The sequence below is a fragment of the Motacilla alba genome, chromosome 14 (genome assembly GCF_015832195.1).
Source record: "Motacilla alba alba isolate MOTALB_02 chromosome 14, Motacilla_alba_V1.0_pri, whole genome shotgun sequence".
Taxonomy (NCBI): Eukaryota; Metazoa; Chordata; class Aves; order Passeriformes; family Motacillidae; genus Motacilla; species Motacilla alba.
In genome coordinates, this window is record NC_052029.1 from 6,077,578 (window position 1) to 6,104,752 (window position 27,175).

The following is a 27,175-nucleotide window of genomic DNA, read 5'->3' on the forward strand; positions in this document are numbered from 1 at the left end:
ACAAAATCAATGCAGTGAAAACAAAGCAGTCCTATTGCTAATTTAGTCACATGGAAAGGCAAACTGCTCAGCACAAACAGACAAAACTTTCCATCAGTAAAGTTACAGAAATCTTGAACTAAAAGTTAGGACACTAAAAACAAACCATCACTGTCAAGAAAAGGAAAAAAAAAAAAAAAAGAGAAGATAAGCTGCTTTCCACTCGGCAATCCTTTGAATGAAACATGTTTATAAAAATATCTTGTTGCAATGTGCACAAAAGGCAGGTTATAAATAGCCACGAACACTGAGCAGAGGCCATGGAGCAAGACCAGCACTGGAGCTCTCAGTCATGCTGCAGCAAGGAACTTGTGACAAGGAAATGGTTCAGCCTATCTTCATCAAAAGCCTAGAAGGAAATTACTTTCCCAAACCTGTGATGGAGACAGGAAGCCCAAAACACTGACTGAGGAGTCATGTGGTAATGAAGCACCTCTCCAAGAAAGCTTACTCAAATCCAAAATCAAGGGATGCACAAAGTTGAGAGATATATGGTCTTGATCTGAAAAAAATCTACTTTATCCAAGCTACCCCCAAATGGCTGGATGTGATCCTACTGGGAAATCACACTTCTGTTAGCCAATGCAGCACACCAAAGCACCACCACCTGCAGGCTTCATCCTAAGGACTGGGTAAATAACTGAAAAATATTAAAAGCATGAAGATGACCACCTGTTTTTCTCTCACCCTTCCTTCTCCACCTTCAGCAAGGGAATCTAGGAGAAAGCAGGGATAACAACCTGCATGTATACCTAAAAAACCAGACCTCGATTTCTCAGGGCTGATCACGCCCAAATATGAAACCAAAGATGTCCAAAGAGATGTCTTACTTTCAAAAGAAATGGAGACTGATCTGGAGCTGTATGCAGAATATTACAATGTTTAAGTCAAATCTCATCCAGAACCCTTTAATGTGTTTCTCAGTGTGTTACAGCCAGAAGGAAGTGTACCTCTGCTTTGAATTTGCCCATCCAAAAACATGTTAATCTTGCTAAGCAAGATTGGCCAATGTACAGCCAAAGGGAGTTACTGCCATGCTCTAGAAGTTTATGGCCATTCTGACCTCAGATATGCTGCTGGATTTCCTAAATTTAGTTCAGTCTCTGTAGCTGTCAAAGAGGAGAACAGAAAAGAAATGGATTATACAAGCCATCTACATATGTACATTCATGAATTATTTCTTTAATCCACAAGGGGAGCTGAAAGAATCAGTAAGCAAATAAAATCTCAGTCACAAGTTTGGACTAGAACCTGTTCCTTTTTCTAGAGGTTTAAATCATTCACAAAGGTGGATCAGGGAACCCCATTTACCCCTCAGCCCAGGAGCCCAGAAAAGACAGACTTTTCTCAAGAGGAATTTTGCTCTTCCCCAAGTAAGAGACAACTTGTACACCTGGAACCTCCTCCTCCCCCCAGATACTGAGGCTTTTTGATTCCCTAAGCTTCATGTGTATGGAATGTACAGAAAAAACTGCTGTAGGGAAAGGAGACAATGTTGACTGCCTATCATAAACTTACAGCAGCTGGGCACCAACCAACCCCATCAGCAACTTGGAATATCACATTTGCATATCAGCAAAACTCCTTTTCCTGCTGGTTGTTCAGCTTTTATACTACATTTCTTCTGCACGCTTCAATTTCTCTCCAAAACATTCCCCCTTCTAACTAACCACTCTTACTTCCAGTTCTGGCTTCACAGAGCCTGTGAGTTTCACCTTTTCCCTGACCCAGACTATCAAGTCTCAGGACATAGGAAGATTCATCCTGCATTTCCTGAAGGGCACAAAACGTTTTCCTTGAAAGAGTGGGGAGACCAGAGCATAACCCCTGAGCAGCACTGTCCCTGCAGGGCCAAGAGAGCCCAGCTGGGTGTCCCTCTTGAGAAGCCAGAGGGGCCTGGGCTGATACCCTGAACACACTGCAGAGCTGAGCTCTGCACTCAGGAATTGAACCATGTGCAGTTTTACAAACTGTGCCTCCAGCTCATGCACCTCAATTGCAAGCACAGGCGTTTTCTCCTAAGGACATTAAGTCTAAATCTAATATAAATAGCCAATGATGCTGTTGCAGCTTTATGTATTTATTTCAGTGAAGTACAGAAGAAAATATCTCAAGGATTTAAACAAACAATATGGTGACAGATGGTGTGGAGACAATCCAGGCTGGGCTCTCTCAGTAAAATCCACACAACTCCATAGCTCCAGGGAAGAGTAGAGGCAAAGGAGGAAGGAGGAGGGAAGAGGGGAAGGGAAAGAGTACACACAAACCAGATGACCACAGATTTGTAAAAAATAAAAGCCACAGTCTGCAAATTCTTTCTGTGCATCTATACAAAGCCCTCTGTACCATCACCCTGAAGGTAGATCTATCCCAGAGTCTTCCAAGCAAAATCAAAAAGAAAATAGAGAAATTCTTCAAATTAAATTGTTAGTTCAAATAAGTGACAAAACACACTAATGAACTGTCTATTCAAGTAATCTAAGCATCCTCAAAAATAATTAATAGATGAAACACAAAAAATGTGTTTGACATTATATCAAAGCACTTCTGTTCTGCACACGGTATAATTTTAGACTTTCAGGTACATTCTCTGGATAATTCCAATTGCCAGAAACTTGCTATGTTTTTTGTAATGGCCTATAATTATTTTATAGTTTAAAAGGAATAATTTTTAATTTTTGTATTTGAGAATGTTCTTGGGAAAAAAATTTCCAAAGATGCCACCAGGAGTTTCTGCAAGCTGAAAATCATGCTGAAGGTCTTGTGTCCTACTTTCACAGCCCAGGAGTCTGCTGTGCTGTAATTACCCACAGGCAGGCAATCGTTTGGAGAGATTGCATGGGTGAGATTGCATGAGATCTTCAACAGGGACTTGCTAGCAGTTTTAAGATGTTGTTGCTCAAAACAAAGATACTTAAAGATTTCTCTTTTCAAGGTAAAACTGTAAGAACAGTCTGAAGAGAAAGAAAACAGTACCTTTGAGATGAAAATATATAGCTTACTGCAAAGGGCTAAAGTGAAGTCAACCACTCCTCTCTCCTAAATGAGTGGTGTGTGGAAACCAACCCTGCACCCTCAGCTCAGCTGCAGCTCTAAATTTAAGCAAACTAAAATATCAGGAACTTACCCCCACCTAAACTGCATGAAAAATCAAGCAAACTCTAGAAGACTTCCATTTCCTACAACCTGCCCATTAGTTACCAAAATTCCTCATCTTTTCAAAACTACCTTCCTTCTACTTTGGAAAATTAAACTAAATATTGCTCCCTTGAGCTCCATAAGAGTGATAGTTCAAGTCTACTCTTGCAGTATTCCAGAAATTCATCCATGTTTCCGTTCACTGAATTAAGAGGGATGAACTTACGTGGAACAAAATAATGAGGAATAATATAATCACCTCCAGGAAAATATATTGCTAGGAAAACCCTTTAGAAAAAGGAGTGGGAGAAAGAGAGCAAGAAAGCAAAGCTCACATCATTAATATAATGCTCCTCTGAGTTCCAAGACCCAGTGGAAAGCAGCAAACATTCCCAGCCATGTCAGCACAGGAATAGCAATGTCTAAACCAGCAGGCTCTATCCCAACCACCTCACCCTGGCACAGCACTGCCTCCCAAGGAGGAAAAACACGGGATATTGTATCCACTCACTTCATTCTCCTCAGCAGGAGAAATCTCAGGCACGTTTTTGAACATTTAACACCATGGATTACAGAATGTGTAATTGCAGAATGTACAAAAGGTACTACCACAGATTACATTCTAGGTCTAAAAATCTTATGGATGTGCAAGACTTTCTTAAAAGTACATATAGATTGGCTTTATGGATGTGGACAAGTAAACACAGATTTGCAAGGAGGTCAGTGCTACATTTCTATTGCGGCTCAAAATAAAAATTAGAATATCTGAAGGTTATTCTTCCCATAGGGACCTTCATATAGCTAGAAAGGAAGAAAATCAAATTCAATGGCTTCTTTAAATGAGTCATAAGCTGGAAATATTGTGTGCAACAGACTATGTGGTAGTGCAAGCTACTATGTCTAGACCTGAAACAGCAGTTATATGAATACTGCTATTTTTGCACTAAAGTATTTATTAACCTGTGGTTTAATCTTCCAAACAGTAACAAAGCCAACGTGAGTATCATGCTCATACACATCAGCCATCAGTAAGGGGGGGAATGAAAAGCTGCTATTATAGAAAATCCTAAATTTACCATTTTCTGTCATGAAATACAGAACTGCTTTTCCAAGCCAACTAGACAGGCTGGACAGAAATCTATATATACATATGCAGACACATGAATTAATGAGCACATTCCATGTAGTATGACCTCCAGAAAAGATTCTACAATAAAAAACAAATACAACACCCCCTGCCATCCATCAAACAATGCTGAAAGCATTAGGAGTTGAAGCACACTTGCACATAGTACAAAAGTTAAGCGTGGCTTTTGAACCTTTTTGGTCCTTTAGAGAATCCCTGCGCCATGGAGACATTTGGCAAAGAAGCTGGAGGATGTGTGGAGGAACTTTAAGATCAAAGTCACCTACTGATAAGGGAGAATAAATGCTCCAGAGCCAGGAGTCTGGGTGGGCTCCGATCACAGCTGCCTAGAGCTCTGGTTTGCACAAGTGCAGCACAGTTTTGTGCCTCTCAAATTAGCTAAAACAAAGCGGTTCCAGCTATACCTGTAATGAGGTGACAATGACAAGAAATGCAAACATCTGCAACTATTTCGCTAAAGTACCTAAAAAAAAATATCACCGAAAGAATGAAAGATTTCAAAGCAGAGTTTCACTCCGTGCTCATTAGCAATTAGATGCCTTACTGACGAAGTGTCCCGGCAGAGCTCCGGGGCACGGGGGCCCAGGGGATGAACGTGAGTCAGCAGTGCTCCCTTTCGGTGGCACAGCCCAGCCAGGCTGCGGCAGCAGCGGCACAGCAGCTGCTCCAGGGAGGGACTGTTCCCCTCGCAGCACCCACGAGGCCATGCCTGCAGTGCCCTTCCTATTTGGGGTCTCCCCATACAACACACCAATGTATCCAAGGGAGTCCAAAGGACTGCAAGTGCAGGTACGGGCTGAAGGAGCCTTTTCCCCAGGAAAGCCACAGGTAAGGAGCGCTGTAATTGCAGCTGCAACGGCGCTGAGACAGGGTTGGACTCGGATTCACAGCAAAAGAACAAAAGCCTGTGGTATCAAGGGAAACTCTAATGAGATAAAAGGAAAATATTTGCATGGTGAGAGAGGTTAATTACTGAAACAGATTGCCCAGAGAGGCAGTGGTATCTACTTCCAGGGAGATATTCAAAACTTGACTGGATGATCTGATTTCAATATTAGCTCATCAGAGAGCAAGAGCTGGGTTAGACAACCCCCAGCAACCCTGTCTAACCTCCAGAGCTCTCATAGAATCATTCTGCAATAATACACACAATCTACCTTTTGGAAAAGCAGTTAGTTATTTTGCATAACATTTCCAGATCTGTTTCAAGAAGTATCACTTTGTGATAGCCCTTCTGGAAAATTACCCTCACCCTTTAGACTTCTTGACTGTGTTATAACTGTGAGTGCTTCCACTAAAATAAAATGCCTCAAATTATGACTTTCAGAAAGACTTCTAGAAAGATTTAGGTTTGCAATAGGCAAAAGCGGGATGGTTCAAAGACACTAAATATTCCTGGACATATTTACAATTCAAAGGGATAGTTTTCCCACATGGGAAGAAGTAAGTCTTTTTGCATTGACACAGAACTAACCATGATGATCTGTTTTAAAAGAAAAGTATCACAAATACTACCATTATAATCATAGCATGCGGCGAAACAAAGGTAACTATGTTTGAAACCAAATGCTCAAGTCAGAAAACAGTTCCTAAGCAATGTTTGTGTTGAGATGTCTCAAATGTCAAGAGATACAAGATGAATAAACAGCCAGCCTGTTTCCAGCACCCTCCAAGGGATGCTGATGCACAGCAGGCTGGCAGAGATGCCCCAGACAATTCTCATCTTGTTTCAGCAGACTATCCCACAACTGAATATGTTTGAAGTGCGTGGCAGAATTGGGGACCAAAGCCAAGGAGCAGTTCATTGGCAGGAGAGCTCCTGCCAAGAGCAGGTGATAAAATCAGCTGGAGCAGAGAATGTGGCACTGCCCAAAGGGTATCTCTGCAGCCCAGGCAGGATCATGTAAGTGCCATAAACCCCCAGGTGTCCCACTGGTTTGTTGGTAGGGTTTGGACAGCTGATGTCAGGTGAAAATAGATCAGCAAGGATCAGAAAACATTCTGGTTTGGTTGGCTTCACATGCCTGTCTATTTTCCATGTCTGAATCATGCAAAATCTCTCCTCAGATGGTGCAGGCAAACTCTGAGCAAACTGAAGCAGAGCTGGGCTGGCAAAGGAGGCAGTCTAGACAACACACCACTCACCCCAGATGTTCAGACAAGGACACAGTGCTTCAAAAGCTGTATGTCCTGCATTAATCACTGCAAACCCCAAATGTGGCTATACCTCATTCTTAGAAATATAAAACAACTTTTTTTTTTCTTTTTTTTTTACAGATAGGGGTCTTCAGTCAAGATTCATGTTGACATAATATTTACTAGCCACAGAGAATATGGTAGCTTATCTCCTCTGAGTCATTCAGTGAAGTCTCCAGCAGTATGAGCATTATAAATGAGTTCCCATTCCTGTGCCCTCAGTTTGGTTGAGTTCAGCATCACATAATAACCACCTGGCACAGAACTCATAGGATAAGGACATAAATGAAATGGCCTTATTAGAGTGCCAGAGCACTGCATCCACAAGCAGGAATGGGACCAGGCACCTTTTGCATAGCCAGGCATCTCAATGCATGAGACAAAGCAGGAGACTTAAAATAATCTTCACAAGTCAGCCAACACCTATGTGTGCCAGTTAAAATCCTGACAGTGACTTGTAAGATTTCATATTTCCAATCCTTCTCCCTCAGATTTCATCTCCCCGCCTTTATGACAGCACTGTGAATTTCAACTTCATCTCCAAGGAATTCATTCCTAAATGAATGGTTAATTGAATGACACCTACAAGTCTCACTACTGAGATGTTCCAAACCCCATTGCAAGACACTGCACATTGCAAAGGTCAGGTTGAAAATTAAGGCAATATTAGTTACAAGAACAAACAATTCCTTCAGCCACTTCAAGCTACTGAAGACTGCTCTGTTAGATTGTTTTAACACACAAAAGACAATTTTGATTTCCCAAATGGAAATCTTGGAAGATAAATTTCAGCAGGAAAGTTTGCTAATAAAACTTTGATAACCCCTAAAATAAAAGACAGTGATACAATAATGATAATATTAGCATACAGTGAAAATAGCAGTAATTTACTGAGACGAAAAAATAGACTGTTTAATTTTTCTAGAGGCTCTTACATAAAAGTAAAACTAGATCTGTATCAGTAACATCCTGCATCTGCTACCAAGAGTGAAGATGATTCTGTAAGAATTTCTTCCAGTGTTTCATCACTTCGCCCTGGCTGAGATCAAGTGTTCTTACACTGGCCGACACAGTTAAGTGAAATATGTATCAAATAGAAGCACTAAATACATATAAACCCAGCTTTAAAAGACAAGTAAATCTGCACTGTAATTTAAAAGCACATGAAATAACTGCCTCTGAAATTTGGTCACTGCAATTGCATTTAAGATAGCAGCATTGACTGTAATGATCTTTCTGTATAAATCAAGATGTCGAAGCCATTGTTATAGGATCTCTGCTATAATTCAGCACTTATTGTCCTCCCCTTGTATGACAAGTTCTTAAGGAAGATTATTCAAAATACCAAGAGAAACAGACCTCTTATCCCAATGGAAAAAAAGTCTATTCCAGAGGTAAAAAGTTTCCAAAGTTCAAAGCTGATTCCTCAATTATAATTAACCTTGCTTCTTTTCCCCCCTTACTTCACAAAATAATATATCTGGACCACTTCCTTTTCAGATGTATTCAGAGAACCCTTTTACTATTCAAAAGTCACTCGTAAGAAAAAGTAATAATCAATGAGTAAGGAACCCTAAAACACGGAAATACCAGGAAATGAGTTACATTAAAGATCCTCAGGTTCTGGCGAACCAGTGATTTCCCACACCTGCACTCTCTTTGAGCTCTCCTCTCTTACACCACAGTGGGAGCTCCTCTGACTTCCAGGCAAGGCAGAGTCCCCAGCAGAGCTGAGCCCTGCACTGAGTGCCTGTTTCAGGAGCAGCAATGATTACCTCTCAGGATCAATGCTGCAGTGCCAGCAAGGAGCTCTTAAAAATCCTTACAACGTTAAGGAACTTGAGACATGAGTCACTTTTGCTCTTCCAATCTCACAACAGATTACATAAAAATATGTTTTCCAACAAGACTGTTTATCATTATCTCCAGATTTCAGACAGCCCTTACTGGATTTTCATGAACTACAGTAGCAAAGTAGAACTACCCAGTTAGCAAAAATCTAGTTCAATAAATTCTTGGAATGCAGTGGTTCAAGTGTGCATGACTACTTAATTCAGATACTGTAGTGGATGACTAAAGTCTGGCTTATTATTGTCCTGTTATTACTGTTGCACCCAGATACACTCAGATCTATTGCTTGCTATTTCTTATAAGCACCACAGAACATCTGCTTATAGTCTCACATCTTATCCTCAAAATCATTTTATGAACCTACCATTAGGAGGCTATTTTTATATGTATTGATCACATTAGCTATTAAAGTTTTTTAACTGGCCATCATTCCATGTGCTGGAGAGTAATGGCTCATTAGGGCTGTTTTTATAGTGTTTAAAAGTTGAGTTTCAGACATGAACCCCAAAATATTTCTGAATATTTGATGAGCCATCAACAAAGACATCCATACTTTTTTCTTTAAGTACAGAGAGACAATTAAGAGCATCTTTTTTTAACTGCTTGTAGCAATTATTCATGATAGAGACCAATACAATGAAGAACATCAGAACAGCAAGAGCTCTTAATGAATTTTCCTACCTTATCTGCCATTATCATGGAGGCCCCGCCATGAATTCCAAGAATTGGAATAGAAGTCTGAGATGAAATAAAATCCAAAATCTGAGCTACTGCCTCCTGATCAGTGTCATCTCCAAAAACCACTCCATGGATCTTGGTGCCTGACATCAAGTCACATACATGTGTGATGATGCTCTTAGGGTCAGTCTGGTTCACAAGAAGAGTCACTACATTGATATCAACAGTCAGGTCTGCTGCCATTTCCCTGGTCCAGAGAGCTCTGATATCTCTCTCTGTTATGTACTTGGTCCTTCCCAGAATCACTGCAATGTTCAGGATGGGATAATTTTTCTCTGCTCCATGAACAAGATCCAAAGGTGCCAGAAGAGCTTGGAGTACCAGGAGAGCACAGCCAATTTTCCTCATCTTTGCCAGCTTTATCCCCTGTAAAAGCGATCACAATGTATAAGAAGAACATAGAGAAAAATATATATACTGCATATCTTCAAAGAAGGTTTTAAACAGAAAGCTTCTGGGCATAATGCAAACTTTAGCAGCTTTTTATAATGCATCCTTCACCTTAGTTCCAAGTCAAGCCTCTTATCAAAAAGTTGGCTTGATGACAGTATTTCAGCTGGCCTTCCACGAGCAAGGCAAAAACTGTAGCAGAAGTTCAAAGACCTATTAACATTCTTCCTGGATAGCCAACAAAATTAAAATTACTGACATCATTAAAAAAAAAAAAAAAAAAAAAGACATCATCCTTCTCCTTAACCTTGCTGTGCTAAAACAGATAAAAGAAATTTTTTTCCATCCAGAATATTTTCCTTCATCCTGGACATCTATTTAAACTTTAGTCACGGTCTATCAGAGAGAGGTATTTTAGCCCAAAATGAAAGAAGTGAGCCAGAGGTCTGCTGGAAACCCCAGTCCACACACTCCATACATCTCACAGCATCCCAAACCCATGCTGGTTTATTTCTGAAGATCCCTCCTAGGCAGCCGCTGCTTAAGGAATCCTACTGCATTTCTGGAACAGATTCAAAAGCACAATATTCTGTCTTAATTCTTTTCTGTCCTCTCATGCAGCATTCAGAACTTGGGCATCTCAGAACTGCTGATCTCGGACACAAAGTTGTCCCTAGTGTTGAAGGGGAGGGTGTTCCATAAATGAGCATCACTGCATTGGTTACCTCATGTCTTCACTGAATCTCGGTAGGGGGCTGAATATAGACGGAGTAGGATGGGGAGAGAGATGAGCCACAGAAGGGATCTGAACTATCTGAAGGAGGGAGAAGGAGAGCAGGTCTGACTCTGCAAGATCTCCCCCTGTTTCTGTGCCCCGAGGGATTTCCACCCCCATAACTGGCTCTCTGCTAGCTGCAAGAAGGGAGTCCCTGTGCCACATAAAGCCCAGCTTGTTGCAGAGCGTCACGCAGAACACACAAGCGGGGCTGTCCAATCAGGGGTGGCATTTTCCACATCTCCCCTCTCATCCTGCCAGCCCTGTCTCCATCCTCAGTCGCAGCCGTCCGCTGCTGACACACGCAGCCAGACCCGGGCTTGCAGCATCGCCTCCTCCTTTCGGGGCACACAAGGGGGCCGAGCGCCCGACAGAGCGTTTAACTGCACATCAGCGCTGCCTGATTCACTGCGGGCCCGGCTCCCGCCGGCCGCCGCCGCACGGAGCGCGGTGGAGCAGCAGCCGAACTGCCCCGGCTTCCCCCCGAGCCCGAGGAAGGCTCGGGGCCCCCCAGGCCCCCCGCTCCCCGCTCCGCGCCCCCCGCTCCTCGCTCCCCGCTCCGCGCCCCCCGCTCCCCGCTCCGCGCCCCCCGCTCCCCGCTCCGCGCCCCCGCCCCGCGCCCCCGCCCCGCGGGCACGGCTCGCTGGTGCGCGGGAGCGCGCCCCGGGAGCGAGCCCCGGCGGGCCGGCCGCGGCGCGAGGGCGCCCCCCTGCGGCTGCGGGCCGCACGTACCCAGCGCCTCAGGAGACGGAGCGGCGGCGGCTGCCGGAGGTGCCGGTGCTGCTGTCGGTGTCGCTGCAGGACATGTCGCGACCGCGGGCATGTCGCGCCCCTCGCTGCCCGGGCTCAGGGGTGGCCTCCGCGCCGCTGGCCGCACGCGTGATCCCCGCCGCAGCCTGCGAGCGACATCGCATCCCGGGAGGGCAGCTACGTGGACAGGGAGACAGGCAAGGGGGGGCTGGACACGGGGGGGACGGGACGGGACAGCGAGGGGACAAGAGGAGACGAGGAGAAGCCGTTAGTCAGGTTGCAGCTTTGACAGGAGAAAAAGAAATATACTTCGATCGCATGTGGTATGTGAGCGGAAATAAAGTGACTACACTCAAAAGTTCCCCCCCCCCCCCCCCCCCCCCCCCCCCCCCCACTTCGATGTCAGCTCTTTGCTAAAAGCAGCTCCGCGAGCCCTCAGCCGTCCGGGATACGTCCCTCATCTTATCCAGGTCAGGAAAATCCTGAGCTCCCAACTGCCCGTTTGCTTCCAAGTGAGATGGACGGGTTTGAGCGCTGAGGGGAGAGACATCCAACCTGGAAAGCGCAGCTAGAAGCAAACTAATTAATATGAGCAAGGGCAGGAGTTTTCTTGGCAGGTTCAAAACAAGCATAACCTGGAGCACAGCTAAAGCGGTGTGGGATAAAGCTCTTTTCGCTCCTGAAACAGAACAGCTTCATTCCCAATTTACCATAAACAAACCCAGGGAGACACTATAGCAGAGCCCGCCACGGAAAGCTCGATTGCTCTGGGTTTTTTCATTCACAATTCCCAGTAAATATGCATGAAGGCAGTTCTTCAAGCAAGCCCAGCTCTATGTAGGACGCTGGCGCGCCAGGCAAAGCAGCCGGCATTCCCTGACCGGCCCTCGGTGCTGGCGGGGAACTCGGAGCGCAGCCCCGGCACCGAGAGCCCTGCGCGGCACCCGGGGCTGCGCCCCTGCCCCGGAGCTGGGCGCGATCCGGGCTCCCCACCAGCCGGTACTTACTGCATTCTCCCTCCACATAGTTCCAGTTTAAAGATCCTCAAAGTCATTTCAGTAGATTCCTTTGCAAACAATGAAGTGGAAAATAGGTCCCTTAACGCCTGGATTTCATCCTGCAACTTGTTCCCACCGCAGTAAATAGCAGCCCGGCAGCCCTTTATCGCTTGAAATCCCGCATGATCAACTTTTAGCAGAGCCATTGCAACTGAGATTCGCTCTTTACTTTTGGCAGGAGGCATTTAAGCGTCTTCATATTTTTTCTTTTTTTTTTTTTTTTTTTCCTCTCTTCCCTTTTTCTAAATTGCGATATTGCCGCAGCAGATCCCCGGGACGGCAGGCGCGGAGCCCCCGCGCTGCTCTCGGCTCCTCGGAAGCGGCGGGGACTGGCGGCACGGGCTCCGGGAGGTGCGGCGGGCTCCACCCGGGGCCGCCTGCGCGGCGCTGCGGGCTGCGCCCGCTCCGCTCCGCTCCGCCGCCCCCGGCACCGCCGCCCTTGCAGGGGCGCAGCTCACGGCCGCCCTGTCAAAGCCAGAGCAGCCGCGGATACTTTGAAGGCTTCTCCCCCAGCCCACCCCCCCGCCCCGCTCCGCTTGCACAAGCACCAGCGAATGAGTCAGACGCAGGCAATCGGGAGAGGGGGTGTCAGATCTGGGGGAACGGCGAGAACACCGGGCTTGGGGCACAGGAGCTGCAAACTCCAGCGATCTCCCCGCAGTAACATCCCCGGCCAAAGGTTGGTAGCCCGGGAAACCCCAGAGTGTTCTCCTTTCCCTTGATGCAGGGGCTGTCAAGCAGAAATCCCTGCCGTGGGGCTCAGGGGAATGAATGTGGAGCAGCAGCTTACACACTAAAAGCAGCCCTAAAAGCTCCAGACAGCAGCCAAATATCACAAAAAAGCTCTGTAGAAGTTGGTTCCATCTGCGCATCCCTGCTGCTCCATCCTCCTTTCGACATCCCCCATTTCAGTGCCTAGAGCCTGTTTCCCCATCTCTCATTCCCCTCTCACAGCCCTGGTGTCAGGCCCACCTGGCCTTAGAGCAATTCTTGCCTCCCTGCCCGCACCACAGCCCACCTCAACCTCCCTCCACCGCACACTACTGTGCCTTCTGCCTCACTCCATTGCTCTCCTGCTTTTTCCTTTCCACCATCCTGCTCCAGCTGCCACAACTTATTTGGTTTAGCACAAATGAATGTGCCAGCTAAGTACCACAGAGGGATGGCCTCCTCCATGCTCCATCCTTTACAGCCATGTTCATTCCCACACTGAATACTTCAGAGTAAGGCAGAGTCACACGTTTTGACAGACCCCCACCACTCCTATGCCAGAGGAAACTTTTGGGTTCAAATAGGATAATGCCAAAATGTTCACCCTCTGAAGTTTGCTGCTCACTACGTAAAGACACAGAACACCAAGAAATCTCTCTCAAAGACATTTAACAACACATCAGCTTTACTGCTCTTGACAGTTTCATCATTGAATTCCCTGATAGGTCTATGCTTGGATTTTTTCCTCCTTTGAAAGATCTCACCTCCTACCTTATTTAGGGATTGCTTTCCTCAGACATTACATTAGTCTTTCTAAGCAAAGCAATTAAGCAGTTTCAACTGCCTTATTTTTTTTTTTAACGTCTGATGTTTTAATGCATCTCTGCATTTCACCCTGGATGATCATTTTCCCCCTGTAAATATTATAGTGATGTTTGTCACGGTTACTGGAGATGAGGTGGCAGTTCCATCCTTGTAGAAGGGTTATTTCAGTGTTATCATTCAGGAGATTTACTGGAACAGCAGCAAAAACAGATTCAAAATGCTCAAATGCAAGTGAAATTCACAATGGTGAAAAATTGCAGCTCTAGCATTAGCCTATGTTTAAAATGTAAAAAGGCCGATGGTGTTTTTGGGAAATACTTAGTATACAATATACTCAGTGTACAATACACTGAGTCTAGTGGTGTGAAAGACCAATACAAGAAATACCCACATTTTCTAACTTCAGAGCTATATGATTTTCATTAATCTAAATTTAGAAATAGTTTAGTGTTATTTCCAAATATTTTTCCTCAATTACGCTCACAAAATTTTGAGAAATATCACGATTAAAACAGCCCAAATTTACAAATTAGAATTAGAATAAAACATATTAAAAGTTTGTGCAAACACAGTGGGATTAATCTTGGCAATACATACGCAGTCTTCCCAAAAGCTTCACCAAATTCAAGCAGATTACTGCCTACAGAATTGAGCAAATGCTGCAAAATTAAGACGGCTGCTTTAATAGATATTCACACTCCATCTCTAGGTATATTTGCACAGTTTTAAATTAAAGAGCTGCGAACATGATACGTTGTCAATTTCACTCAGCAGAAAGAAGAAAACAAAGCCTGCATTTAAGTGTCTAACGCCTGTAAATTTTGTGTCAGGGAACACTTACTTCAAAAGCCCTGTAACAAACACTAACACCCCTGCATGTGAGCATCTTCATGGACAACACTTATTCTGGGAGGCAGGTGGATTTACCCCTAAATGATTGTCTTCTCCACACGGGCAGCTGTGCACTTTTCTAAAAGCAGCTAAACACAAGTTCAAGAAGTTTGGAATCATGCATTCTGAGGATATTTCCCACCTGAAGTTCCCCTACCAGGCCTGCCTCCTACATAAACACATATTTAAAGGTAAGGAACTTTCTTCATACTCTATTCCTCTTAAAATAGCATCAAATTACAAAAAGATTTCCTCTTTCTGAACATGACCTGTTGCAGAGAGCACTTGCCAACAGAAACAAGCAGCCAAATGACCAGGTACAAGCAATGTTTCCAAAGCAGGGTCTGATGGGCTGGCACAAGGCAGAACTCTGTGAGTGACACTAACTTGCTCTCTATTTGCTTTACTCTACCAGCTGAAAGATGCTTGGCCTCAGAATGTTAGACAGCTAAATTAAAAGTCAAATTAAAGTTCCAGATTCCAGGAAACAACTCTATAATTTTCCACTTGCTTTTAGGAAGTGCAGTTAAGTAAGCTAAGTATAACCATGTTCTTTAGAAACCAAAACTCTTCTCATTAAATTACACCAAAATTAGTTTTAAAAATACTACATTAGAGGTGCCATTATTGCCTTTCTACTATCATTAGAGGTAGTAGTAGAGGTAGTCTTCTTTGCAAGAGTTCAAGACAATTTGAGAGATCTCAAACAAATGGCAGATTTCCTCAATAATCCTTACTACATGAAAACTCCATTTTAACTTCCTAAATTTAATGAAACGAAATGGTAATGAGATATTACAGGCTGGATTAAGGAAGAGAAGCTCACTTGGAATTCTTTCCAAATTTAAAAATGTTTGCATTCCAGCAATAAACTACTTTTACATTTAGTTACTATTGCTGTAACTACTAACAATTTATTTAAATGTTTTTTATCTTTCACAAATATCTGAATTTCACCTTCCCTGACAAATGTATCTAACAGGAATCAAAAGTCACATTGATGCAAAGTCATTTTTCAGTACCACACAGGATCAGGTCTGAAATGGAACCACTTGACTCAACAAAAACTTAATGCAGAGCAAACAAGGATACAGTAACATAAATTCACTCTTGGGAGGCTGCAAAGTTACTTACATGCTAAATGAAATCAAAGTAAAAATGGGAAAGAACTCAATTGTTTTCAAACTTGCTAAAACATTTTGTCACAGATGGCCCTCTTATTGAAAACTGGCACAGCTCCTCATTTGGCAGTGCTCTTTCTTGCACAATTTACCAAGTCATGCATGAAATGATGGCCTTGAGCTACTCTCAGTTGTGCAAAGGACATGAGCTAGCTGCTATGGAAAAAAAGAGGAGGCAACATCACTGAGTGGAGCTTGAGGCTGTTACAGCACTTCAGCTTCTCTGGAAACAACCCCAGCAAGGAGGAGACACCCCAGGGACTGCTCAGCCAGAAGTGGTCCTTTCCACCTCACCTCTGACTAGCAGAGCTGTTCAGGATTCACCAGGATTGTGTCTCTGCCTCTTTTGTAATCAATTTCCCATATCAAATTTATCTTCAGATGTATTTCCAAACACTTCCACGCAGCTCCCAAGAGGAATTCTTTTATATTCAAATCTAACTCTAAGGGTCAAAACAGAATTTCATAATGAACTCTGTGCTTTTAATTAAGGCAGCTCTATTAACAAAGCTCTGTGTCCCAGCAATGCAGCCCTGTGCAGACTGTGTCAGTACCAATCCCATCACACACTGAACTGCCTGCACAAGGCCTGAGCTTCAGGGAACTGAATCAGGTAAATACTGGTTTAAGACTGCTTCTCTTCTTCCCAAGCTGTACTCCCCCATTAGAAATTGGGAAATATTAGTATATTTTCTTATAAAATCTTCCTGGAACACCCCAGGAAACACCTGACCTCTGCATGGCCAGTACAGTTTTACAGCAGTAAAGGAAGAGTCAAAAATTGCCACTACTAATTTAGGGCCAAATTATGATCTCCTAACCCTCACTGGATTTAGTAACTAAAGTGGTAAACCTTTACAAACCAGAATTTTTTGACATACCATTTGAAATCTCCTCTTCAGTCACCCTGAGCCATACAAATCTGCCTCATGTATCTGTTGTGGACAGCATGATGAGCCTCCCAGCCTTGTGTTAGCCTACCCAAAGGATGCTCAGATTTTGGAAGTGTATAATGACAGCAGCAGCTTTGCTCTTGCCTCACTTGGAGCATCCCATGTGCTCCCACATTTGAGATGGCCTACCTTTATCTACCTTTATCAAGATTTTGCATACCTAAAAAGGCCCCTGTGTATCTAGCTATGTATATTTTCAGATGTTTACCAAAAATTGGTTGAAGTTAGAGATTACTATAATTTTGATCTTTTGATGAAACAATACTCATGTAGTAGGTATTCAAGGGGCTGGACAGACTTGTTAAGTGTGAAAATAATTAGAAAAATACCCTGTGAATATTTAAGAAAGGTGAGTACTTGTCTTTACCAATATTAATATTACTTGGAAAACAAACTTTCATGGAATGTTATGTTATTTTATATAAAATTTATTTTAACATTAAAAAAAATTACTACTTATGACTGATAAGAGCCAGCAGTGACCCCTCACACATTGTTCATTGGCAGAACTTGTTTGCTAAAAGAAAGTTGTACTGAGTGGGAAGCACCAAGATGCCTACACTGCATCTGCTTCTCAGTGCTTCACTAAGCAAATTCTTAGGGAGTTGAGACTTTTCTAAATCTAGAAAATCAAATTTAGTAAAGGTCAGTGGAAGCTTCTTATCAGCACAAAGTTACCTCAGCTCTAGCTGGAAGATATTTTTAAGATGAGTAGTATTTTGCTCCCTGCATCCAACCCATCTCTCGATTGTAGGCACTGGCTCTATTAAAACTAGGTGCTAAAGGCTTATGAGACATCTGAGCCAGTAGGAATAGATCCAAGATAGAAAAATCCCCCTTGAACTTAAATTACAGTTCCACATGATGAGTCAGAGCCTTCTGTCACCTATTTCTGCCACACAGGCTACATGGCTTTTGTTCATATACAGGAATGCTATTGAGCCACTTGAGCATGAGCTTTCTTTAACGTGCAATTATCAGGGTACTTTTAGGTCCTGCATTTTTTCTGCTCTTGCTCCAAAGGAACCCCATTTTTAGCTTTCTGTAGAAAGAATGCCTCTTGCTTTTCCCTGACCAAGGAGAATTCCAGGCTGCAGTGATAATAATCATGACTGTGATTACTAGCAGATCTAATTAGTTTCATTCAATTGTATTTTCAAACCTTGACTTAATCTCACTGGTGAAAACAATAAGCAAGACAAAGGAGCTTTTTAAACAAAATAGCATATTAAAACACACTTGTCTCCTACCTAAAATGCAGGCTTAGCTTACCCAGGTGACCACATTTCTAGGAACTGATATCCAAATCAATTACCATAGTTCTGAAATGTTTTCCCAAGAAAAGCAAATGCTGTTTCACCTACCTCTAAACTCTTGTCTGACTGATGGGCAGCTCTGAAACCTAAAAGAACTGGCTTCTGCTTCTTGGGGGAGGGAGGTTAAATTGGATGGAAGAAGGAAAGATTCAATGATTTTTTTCAGGTTGCTAGAAACACGGGAATGCTCTCTTGTCCACTTGCAAGGTTACTCATGGAATTAATCCTTAGGAGGAGACATACCTCTTGTTTGTGATGGTTTCTTTACAGTCAAAAGATACAGGTTTAAAGAGGGTTTTTTCCCAAAAAGTTACTGTCAAAAATCCTGGTTTTTCCTCCTCTCCTGTCCTAATGGGACAAAAGAAAATAATTCCTGTATGAATTCTGTAAAGAGAGATCAAGGATCAGGAAGCTCCTCGTTCTCCATGTGACACAGAATATATTCAAAGTTGCTTTGGGAAAGAATTCAAGGTCAGAGGCTGAGATTAAGTGGACCTTAGGTGGGAGCCTCAGTCTCAGTGACGCCTGGGAGGAGGATGCTGACTGCAGACTTGGCTTGCAATGTTGCTGCTCTCTGATCTTTCCAAGCCGGGTCAACATTCAAGACAGTTGCACTCATATTCAGTGACATGAGTAACTTGCACTAAGATTTGTGTTGTTTTGGTATTTGAATACAAACGCCTAAATGCATTTTAAATTTTTATGCATGTAAGTGCATCCTCTCTGATGAACTTTATAATAGCCATTAAGAAACATAAAAAGCAAAAAAAAAGGGTTTTTTTCCAAATAAACAGCCTTCTATGACTTACTAGAATGACTTCATTAGGGCAAATTAAATGGATACAAATTAAACCTATGCTTACATTAATGACATTCTTTGCATTGAGATCAACTATTTTTTTAAATACCATCTGCTAAACAAGATCTGATATATATGAGATCTATTTGATATATAGTATTAAACTTCTGAAACTTATGAGATAGTCAAATATATGCTCAAGTATATATTTTGAATTATAAATATCCTGTTTTGTTTTACCTGACCATAAACATACATTACAAACATTCAGCAACACTCAAACACATGCAGGATTAGGGGTTTTTAAGCAACAATTATCCATGAATAATCTAAAAATTATAAACATTTGAAGTTATTTCACCAATTTATTGAAAAAAAAATCAGTCCCAGAGCCACTTTCTGGAATTAATATAATTGCTTAATTTTTATAAGCCAATTAACTGTAATCTCACTCGGCAGACGGCTGTATGCTATCTACCCTCACACAACTATTTCTGTTCCCACCAGCCCTTTCTATCATACAGACTCCAAAATAACTGTGATATATGTAGGAACAAGAATATTGCTCCAGTTTAAAGCCTGCCAGATCTTATCTTTCATCTGAAAAGATCAGACAGATTTCTTGCTTTCTTGATTTTAGCCAGAAAGCTAAATGATGGAAGATAACGAAAAAGATAAGACTTTCTTTCCAGACCGCCTTGCTGAGCGGGGAACAGTGCCCTCTTCCAAGGTACACAACACTGGACAAGGGCTCAGGAGCTGCTCCATCTGTGTTTACCTTGTATTGCCTTCACCTTTACACAGGCTCTCCTATCAAAATCCAAAAAATGTTACTATTTGCAGGACGAAGAGCATTTTCTTATGCAGATTCCCATGGAGCAGATACTGAATACAATATCTACATTATTTTTAAAATTTCAAAACACACTGAGTTTATATTCACCCCTAGTGTTAACTAATCACTTAATCTTAGTGATCGCACTGTTGTCCTAGCTGACAGATTTGTTTCATGGTCCCAAGTTTTCGTTGATGCAAGTCTGAAAACATGAAGCATCATATTTCTTACCAACTGACTCTTCATCTCTGCTGGTTATCAGCAGTCATCCTTGAACGCAGGTGTAAGAGCTCTTCATCCCAAACACTTCAAGGTTCAAAAACAATATGAAAAATAGACTCCGTGTTTACTCTTTGCAGAATTTTCAGCTTTCATTCTTACCCCAGCTGAACAAAATGTTTTTTAATAACAGTAATTCCTAGACTGGCTGTTTACTCCAGGAGTAAGTGATAAGGCTGAAAGGGATGAATTTTTTTCTCAATAATCCCATTTTTGGGGATGGGACGGGGACATATTAATGCTCTGAACTAGGATTTGGCTCAGTTTTCAGATGGAAATTTTAAGGTCATTTTAACCATTATTTTGAAAACATCTTCCTATATTTTACAGGGGTTCTGTTGGTGCTTTACCTTCTGCAAACCTTTATCAGCTCCACCAGTCATCAGCATGCACAGCTGCAAAACGACATTTACAGATGTTCTTAACTCATCTAGAACATGTTTCACTTGCTCCAGTTCCATGCCCTGACAAACACTATGGTATTTGAAAAAGGCAAAATTCCCTGATGCTGACAATCCTTTGCTGTTTAGCATAGCCAGCTCTTACTGATTTAGAGTCATTCAAACATCACCATCATCAGTTACACAGGCAATTCCAAGTTCAGTATTCCTGAAGAGATACAGGAGGATAGAGAGACCCCCAAGAGAAATATCCTCCAAGAATCTTAGTGGGGCATATTCTGAAGAAAAAAAAGAACACCCCAGCTATCCTCTGAATGACAGAGACTTCTATTCCTTGAGAGATCCCAAATTATGTATAAACAAAACTCTACTATCTCAAAATATGTCTTGTCATGCACACAGCATAATGTATATACCCAAAATATACCCCATCACATCAGGCTAGATTGTTGGGTAACTTTGATAAATTTTCTTTTATCCAACCAACCAGACTAGGTGCAGGAAGGTTTGATACTTTCAACACATGTTAAGCCTCCATATTTCTCTTAGAAGCTTTGAGATAATCTGTCTTACCTTCAGCTACACCTATGTTTTTTCTGTGAATGAACTCACTGCAGTGGAGCATTGGCAGGTCCAATGTCTTCACCAGCACAACAGCAGTTTAGTAAACAAAAGTGTATTTTACTCCCTGAAGTTCAATTAACTGCTGAGTTAAACCTCATATCAAGATGATCAATTAAGGCACTTAGACTGCTGAGAGGAAAGCATAGGCAGGAATAAAGCTCAGTTTCTAGGGATAAGTGAATAGTATTTTATCAGATTGTTTTCCAAATAAGTTAATTTTATAAATGGGGGAAATAAACACACACAAGATCTGACAAATCAGTACAGATGTGGAACCTTTGATTTTATATATAGATCCATAAAACACAGTACCTTATAGGGCAGAACATTAAGTCGAAATTCTAACTGAACTTACAAACATTATAGTATGAAACATTCAATTTCTAAAAGAAAGGCTAAAAAGGTAACAAATTTCTTCTTTAAAAGACAAATGATCAATCATCTATAAACTCATCAAATATTTTACTGATAAAGCACACCAAGGGGTTTACTGCAGAAAGGAACTGTTTCCCTTATATTTCATATAAATATTCATATATAACAGTTATATATTTTTGTGTATTCCTGCAGAAAAGAGCACGAGTCATTACAATCTGATTTGCCATTTAAAATAAGGTGTGATTTGACAGTTGTTCTCTTAGACCAAGATGCAGACTCAACCTACAAAGCCATGTCTCACACCATGCCCTGCAGCAGATAAATACTCACACTATCAAGTGTCACACACAGGCACATTCCATTGACTCGGGAGAACCCAACACATCCTGCGGAAGGACGTGCACACTGAAGGACTTACATCCATCACCCCTGGAGCACGTGGTTGTTAATCTAGCCATATGAAGTCATGGCTATTCTTAGCATCGGGTACGTCACTGTATAAAATGCTCCTCTTGAAGTGTCATATGCTCAGGATAATTTACTTCATTCACAAGAGCTTCTGAATAGTTAAACCTCTGGCTAAGTCCCAAAATTCCTCTCTGACTACTCTTATCAAGCTGAACAGCATCCCAGTGTTCGACCTCCCTCTGAGAAAAGGAAAGGGAACAGCAGGATATAATCCACTCCCTAAAATGGATGGAAAGATGGTCTAAAAGTCAAAGGATGTTAAAACTACTCAAGGGGACAAAAAGCAGCTCCATACATTGCCTTGCATGGCAATTACCTAAAAAATGCTGCATGACACCCTAGAACAGCAGTCTTGCATAAGCACAGAGCAACTGCACGCTGTACCTTGTTCTATAGGAAAGGTAAACTTAGAACTCCAGTCAGCTATTTCAGCAGTTACCATGCCTTCCAACTGCAGCACAGGGGTGACTAAGCTCGTTAAAATTGTCTTCCGTACAGGTTGCTTATAGATTCATTGGAACTAATTCTACACAGAGATAATTCCTCCATTCCTATGTGGTGTAAATGCCACTCTTTGAGCCTCTTACACGTCTGTAGGCAGCAGTGAAATGATTCACTGAGACCTTAAATTGCCCTCAAATCAAGCGCCTAACATTGTCTCAGGCTAAGTTTAAAATCCAGGCCTGCAACTGTACTGCAGTTTCTCAGTTGGATCTAGAACACTCATCTATGTTTCCTGGTTTGACACTTCATTTAAGTCCTGTTGCATGAGCTAAGGAAAAAATCTCTGTGGCTCTGTCCAGCTGTCAAAAAAGGAAGTTCAGAATGATACCAAACATATGATTGGGACATATTTGTCCTCAGAGCAAAATTCTATAGAAAAATATATATACACTATATAGAAAAAATTCGCCCCATCTGTACTATTATTTCAAGAGAATCAGTTGGATAGAACAACAAGGAAAAAGGAAAACAGATTATTCTAGTCAATTGCATTATTATGAAAAATAAAGTCTATCCTACATGAAATAATCCAAAGCTACATTAAGCATAAGCAAGTTATTTTAGTTTGATTCTGCATGGAAACTACATTCAAAACTGGGTTGAAGATTTCCAGTGCATAGCTATATTTATATTGTTTACACAAAAACTATTTGAGAAGCTATCCACATAGTGTCCACATCAAATCACTTTGTCAAGGTATGATCTGTAACTACTCTTGAGTCATTAGCATGCAGCCTTGATTACTTAGTAGACATCTAACCACAGGAAAGGAAAACAAATCGCATTACCTCGCGCTGATTTAGAAATTGTTACTGGTGTAATGTGATGTAAACTGACAATGCATTGCAGTTCCAGCACTGCATTGCATCAGAGGTGAAACAAGCAGGCAAAGAAACAGAGCTAAGAATAGCACATTTAACCCTTCAGACATAGCCACAATAAGCTGCAAACAGAAATTAGGCAGAGCATAGATAGCACTGAAGAAATCCCCTGATTTAGGTCTTTACCAGACTAATCTGCTGGGGCATGGGAACATTTATAGAACATAACAGCCATGCAGTCACAGCATGTGTGCACATGAACTGCCTCCAAGTACTCTGAAGTGCCCACACAAGCAAAACAAACAACACATGATGCTTCCCTCCTTCCCTCACCCTGGTAAAACACCAAACCATTTCTGAATAGAGACCAACATTTTAGTTCACTTCTTGGAGTTTTGAAGTGTTTTGCTTTGTCAAATTGGGATTGCTTTATTTCTCCTGATGCTTTTCAAATCAGTTTGTGAAGGCTGTGGGCATAATCTCTGACCCTTGTCATCTACTTTAGAGCATTCCAAGTTTGTAAGTAGAGCTGTATCTTCTTTGTCTTTAAAAGTTTACAATAACATCACTTTTGTAGCCTGACTGCAAATTTCTGGATGGAAATAAAAACAAGGGACAGCAAATAGATACCACAGGAGTATCCCTCTCCTCTGCACACAGAGCTTGAATAAGATTGTTCAGGCTTTGGCTGACATTCCCAAAGTCATACCTGAGTTTGTATTTTCATTCTCCTATATAAGTTTTAAATTCATATGATTTTTCCTGTATGAGATTTTGAAGAAAGCCTTGAAAAGGAACCTGAGGTATAGCCAAAGCAAGCTGAGTCTCACTGAAACACAAGCTTCAGCTATTCCACATTTTTGTAAGTGTTAGTGCCATCACTTGTGATGGACCCACTCTTTGTATGTCAAAACAAACAGAAGAATCTTTTTATCAACCACTTTTATCCCACTGCCTTAGCGCTGGGACCGTGGATTAACTTCAGAGGGTTTGAATTTGCACCTCAGTTCTGAAAATTGCCATAACTTTAAATAGGTGAAACGGCACAAAGTGGAAGGGAAAGATGCTGCAGCAGATGCCCAGAACCTAACCTGTAACTCCAAACTCTTCCACATCACTTCCTTCTCTTCCAGCAGATGAGCATATGTGTAATCAGTGTGAACCACATTTACCCTGCCTTTACAAAAACATTTAAAATTTATGGCTCAGAGAAGCAAAGTGATCTCTGTGCAAAAGTCAGGACAGAAGAGAAAACATTAATGTGTGGAATTGTCTCAAACTGGAGATATGTTCCTCACTTCCTGTATTTCAGCATCTCACAATCTCTTAATAGGGTTATCCACAAAACTCTTGTGATGGAGAAAAGGAGCAAATGTTTTTCCATCAGCTTTCTTGGTGATGAGTCAGTCTCCTTTTTCCTCAGCTTCTTTATCCTTGCATAATATTACATAATAATATAGAAGTGTTCTATTTCCCATCAAGGAATATCTTGCATGTTTTTAAACACATTAAAGCAGATTTACTTTGAAGCTTTGAATTGTTTGTAGCTTCCCCCAAAAGAAGCATTGCAAATATGACTGTGTAAATGAAGGATATTTTCAGTGGTTAGTGCAAGATAGGAAAACAATTTTGTACACTTTAAACCAAAACTTGGCTTTGAAGGAAATGCTAGGATATAAACCTTTAAATGGCTATCTAAACAAGATAACATTGTTTCAAAAACAACACGTCAAAATTATTTATGTCACAACTGGACAATTTAAATAGGATTAAATAGCAATATAATATGTTTGGCTGACCCAAATCTGTATCTACTGAATAAATAAGTGGCCAGAAAAAAAGTGTGTCCTAGTTCTACTCATAAGTAGAACACATTAAAAACTTTTTTCTTTATGTACCCCTTTTTCTGTCCTGACTTCTCCAGAAAAGTGCTGATCCTGTAGGATCCCAGCACCTCCAGAGAAGGCTCCTCTGCCTTCCTCATTAAGTATTTTGAGGAGGTCAGAGAAAGGATTAATCATGTTAACCACTGGAAGTTCACCATAGCATTTATCCTGCAAGCCTTTCCACCTGGGAGGGCAATATCTATGCACTGACTATTAAATACCTTTCTCCATCACGACATTGCTGGGAATGTTAACCACTACCTCTGATATCAGAGAGTACGAATAAACAAAAATTGCACTTAAAAATGTATTAGTTGTATAAGGAACTTAGTTAAAATCAGAAAAATATTTCCCAATGATTCCAGTGTGAATTAATAGGACAGATCCTACATCCCTGGAAGAGAAGGCATATTTGTACAGAATTTCAATAGACAGAGCAACAGGAGCAATGTCACCATAGCAAGTTCAAATTTTGAAGCAAGTAAGCAAAGGGAAAAGAAAGTCAACATTTTATTTTAATCAGCATATATATACTTTTAAGAGACCTAATAAAACCAGCAACTCCAAGATCCAATAACCTCATCATTACAGAAGGGGCACAAGTTCAGTTTATTTTTAAGATTACCATGGACATTTACAACATATATGAATATTTTTAATTGTTGTGATGCACAATCACAAGAAATTCTTCTACCAATGAGCAGATTTTCATTTTATGTAGTGACACTATAATAGACCAATGTACACTGAAGGAGGTCAGACAGTTTCTCTTCACCATGTTTGTTTCTGCTCTTTGATAGCTGCAACAGTCTTTCTAGATGTCACCATCCTGCACAAATTGAAAATGCAGGACTGAGCCATTAGGGACTACCAGTGCTTAAAGCTGCTTGAGGAAGTCTGTACAGCTTCATTTGGTAAAGAACAGTAATTTGTTCTCAACTCATTTTGTTTGTAATGGATTATTCCCCCCTCTCCATACTTGAAAAGCTGCATTTAGGGATTTTTGTTTGTTTGTTTTGCCCTAGTTTCATTATTATAAATTATTGCATTTGAATCAGCTTTTGACCTAGATCCCAAAAAAATGGATATTTCTAACCAAGCATTCAGAGCTCACATATTCTCAGTGACAGCCACAATTCTGGGACACGAGCTCAGATTAATGCAAAGGGGGAGAAAAGTATTGGGAAGTATGTAATGACATTTCTTCAAGCTAATCTGAAACCAAAAGGGACAACGAGCAAACGCAAAAACCGCTAGACTTGTAATGAAAAAACAGGCAAAATCAGTAAATCAGCTGTACAAGATAGCTGCAATCCAGAATGCTGTATTCAGGGCCAGAAGAAATCTCTTTGCTCTGCAAGAATGAGAAAATGTCTACAGCAAGAGCCTCCTGCTTAAAAAACCTAAACCACATATGACTAATTTTCAGAATTAAAAAGATAGCAGAAAGTCACTTATCTAATGGTTTCTTCAGAAGCACAAATTTCAACACAAATTTCTTCAGCTTAAAAAAGTCAGCTTCCACACAATCAGTCCCAAAACCCAGCAGATAAACAGATGGGTCACTGGCCATTCACAGCCCATTTCCATGATATGCATTCTTGTGCTCTATAAATAACTGAGTAGGGACACCTGCTGCCTGGCAATGCACTAGAAGTGCCTCTGTTCTTTTCTACTTTCATCATGTTCATTATAGATAAGGGATAAAAAGGGATAAACACAATTAAACAATAAAACTTTTTCCTTTCCAGGACAACACATATTCTGCCACTCCAGCCTCAATACAAGCAGTAAACATGTGTCACCCATTCACTTGGCTGAAAACTGTTCATCTCCCAAATTAAACATACTCTGAGAGAATTCATACTGGGAGGGATGGGATTCTTTTATTTTCATTTTGTTTCCCCTTCTGATAGTTGCACTGAAATCACTACTAAATTGCTATATTCGTATATGCATTCATTCTACTAAATGTTACTTGCTTTGCTGTTTAAAATTTTAAGTCAGAAAATGTCATTCTGTAAAAAAAAAAAAAGAAATGGAGTGACTCTGGCCAATGAATTCATTCTTTCTGAAAAACCCATAGGAGCCACCGTTTAGGGTAAAAAGACAGATAATTTCTGCTGGACCTGCCAAAGGCAACTGTGGCCTTCTGTTGTGGACAAGAACAAGCTGGTAAGGCAGCCTGCTTTCCCAGGATTTCATTGTTTACTCTGTTCCA

The 27,175-nt window shown here is 41.5% G+C and overlaps 1 protein-coding gene across 4 annotated transcripts in view; it reads right to left on the minus strand.

Moving 5' to 3' along the window:
• GRIN2A (glutamate ionotropic receptor NMDA type subunit 2A) overlaps positions 1-12,576 on the minus strand; it is a 163,163-nt gene extending 150,587 nt beyond the window's left edge. For 3 of the 4 annotated variants that reach the window (XM_038150721.1, XM_038150720.1, XM_038150719.1), the window contains exons 1-3: positions 12,032-12,576; positions 11,007-11,232; positions 9,053-9,475 (exon numbers count right to left, since the gene is read on the minus strand). In XM_038150721.1, coding sequence (XP_038006649.1) covers positions 9,053-9,457 — 405 coding nt within the window. In that variant the 5' untranslated portion in view covers positions 9,458-9,475; positions 11,007-11,232; positions 12,032-12,576. The other variant, XM_038150723.1, reaches the window with a different exon arrangement.
• Between the last annotated feature and the right edge of the window lie 14,599 nt (positions 12,577-27,175).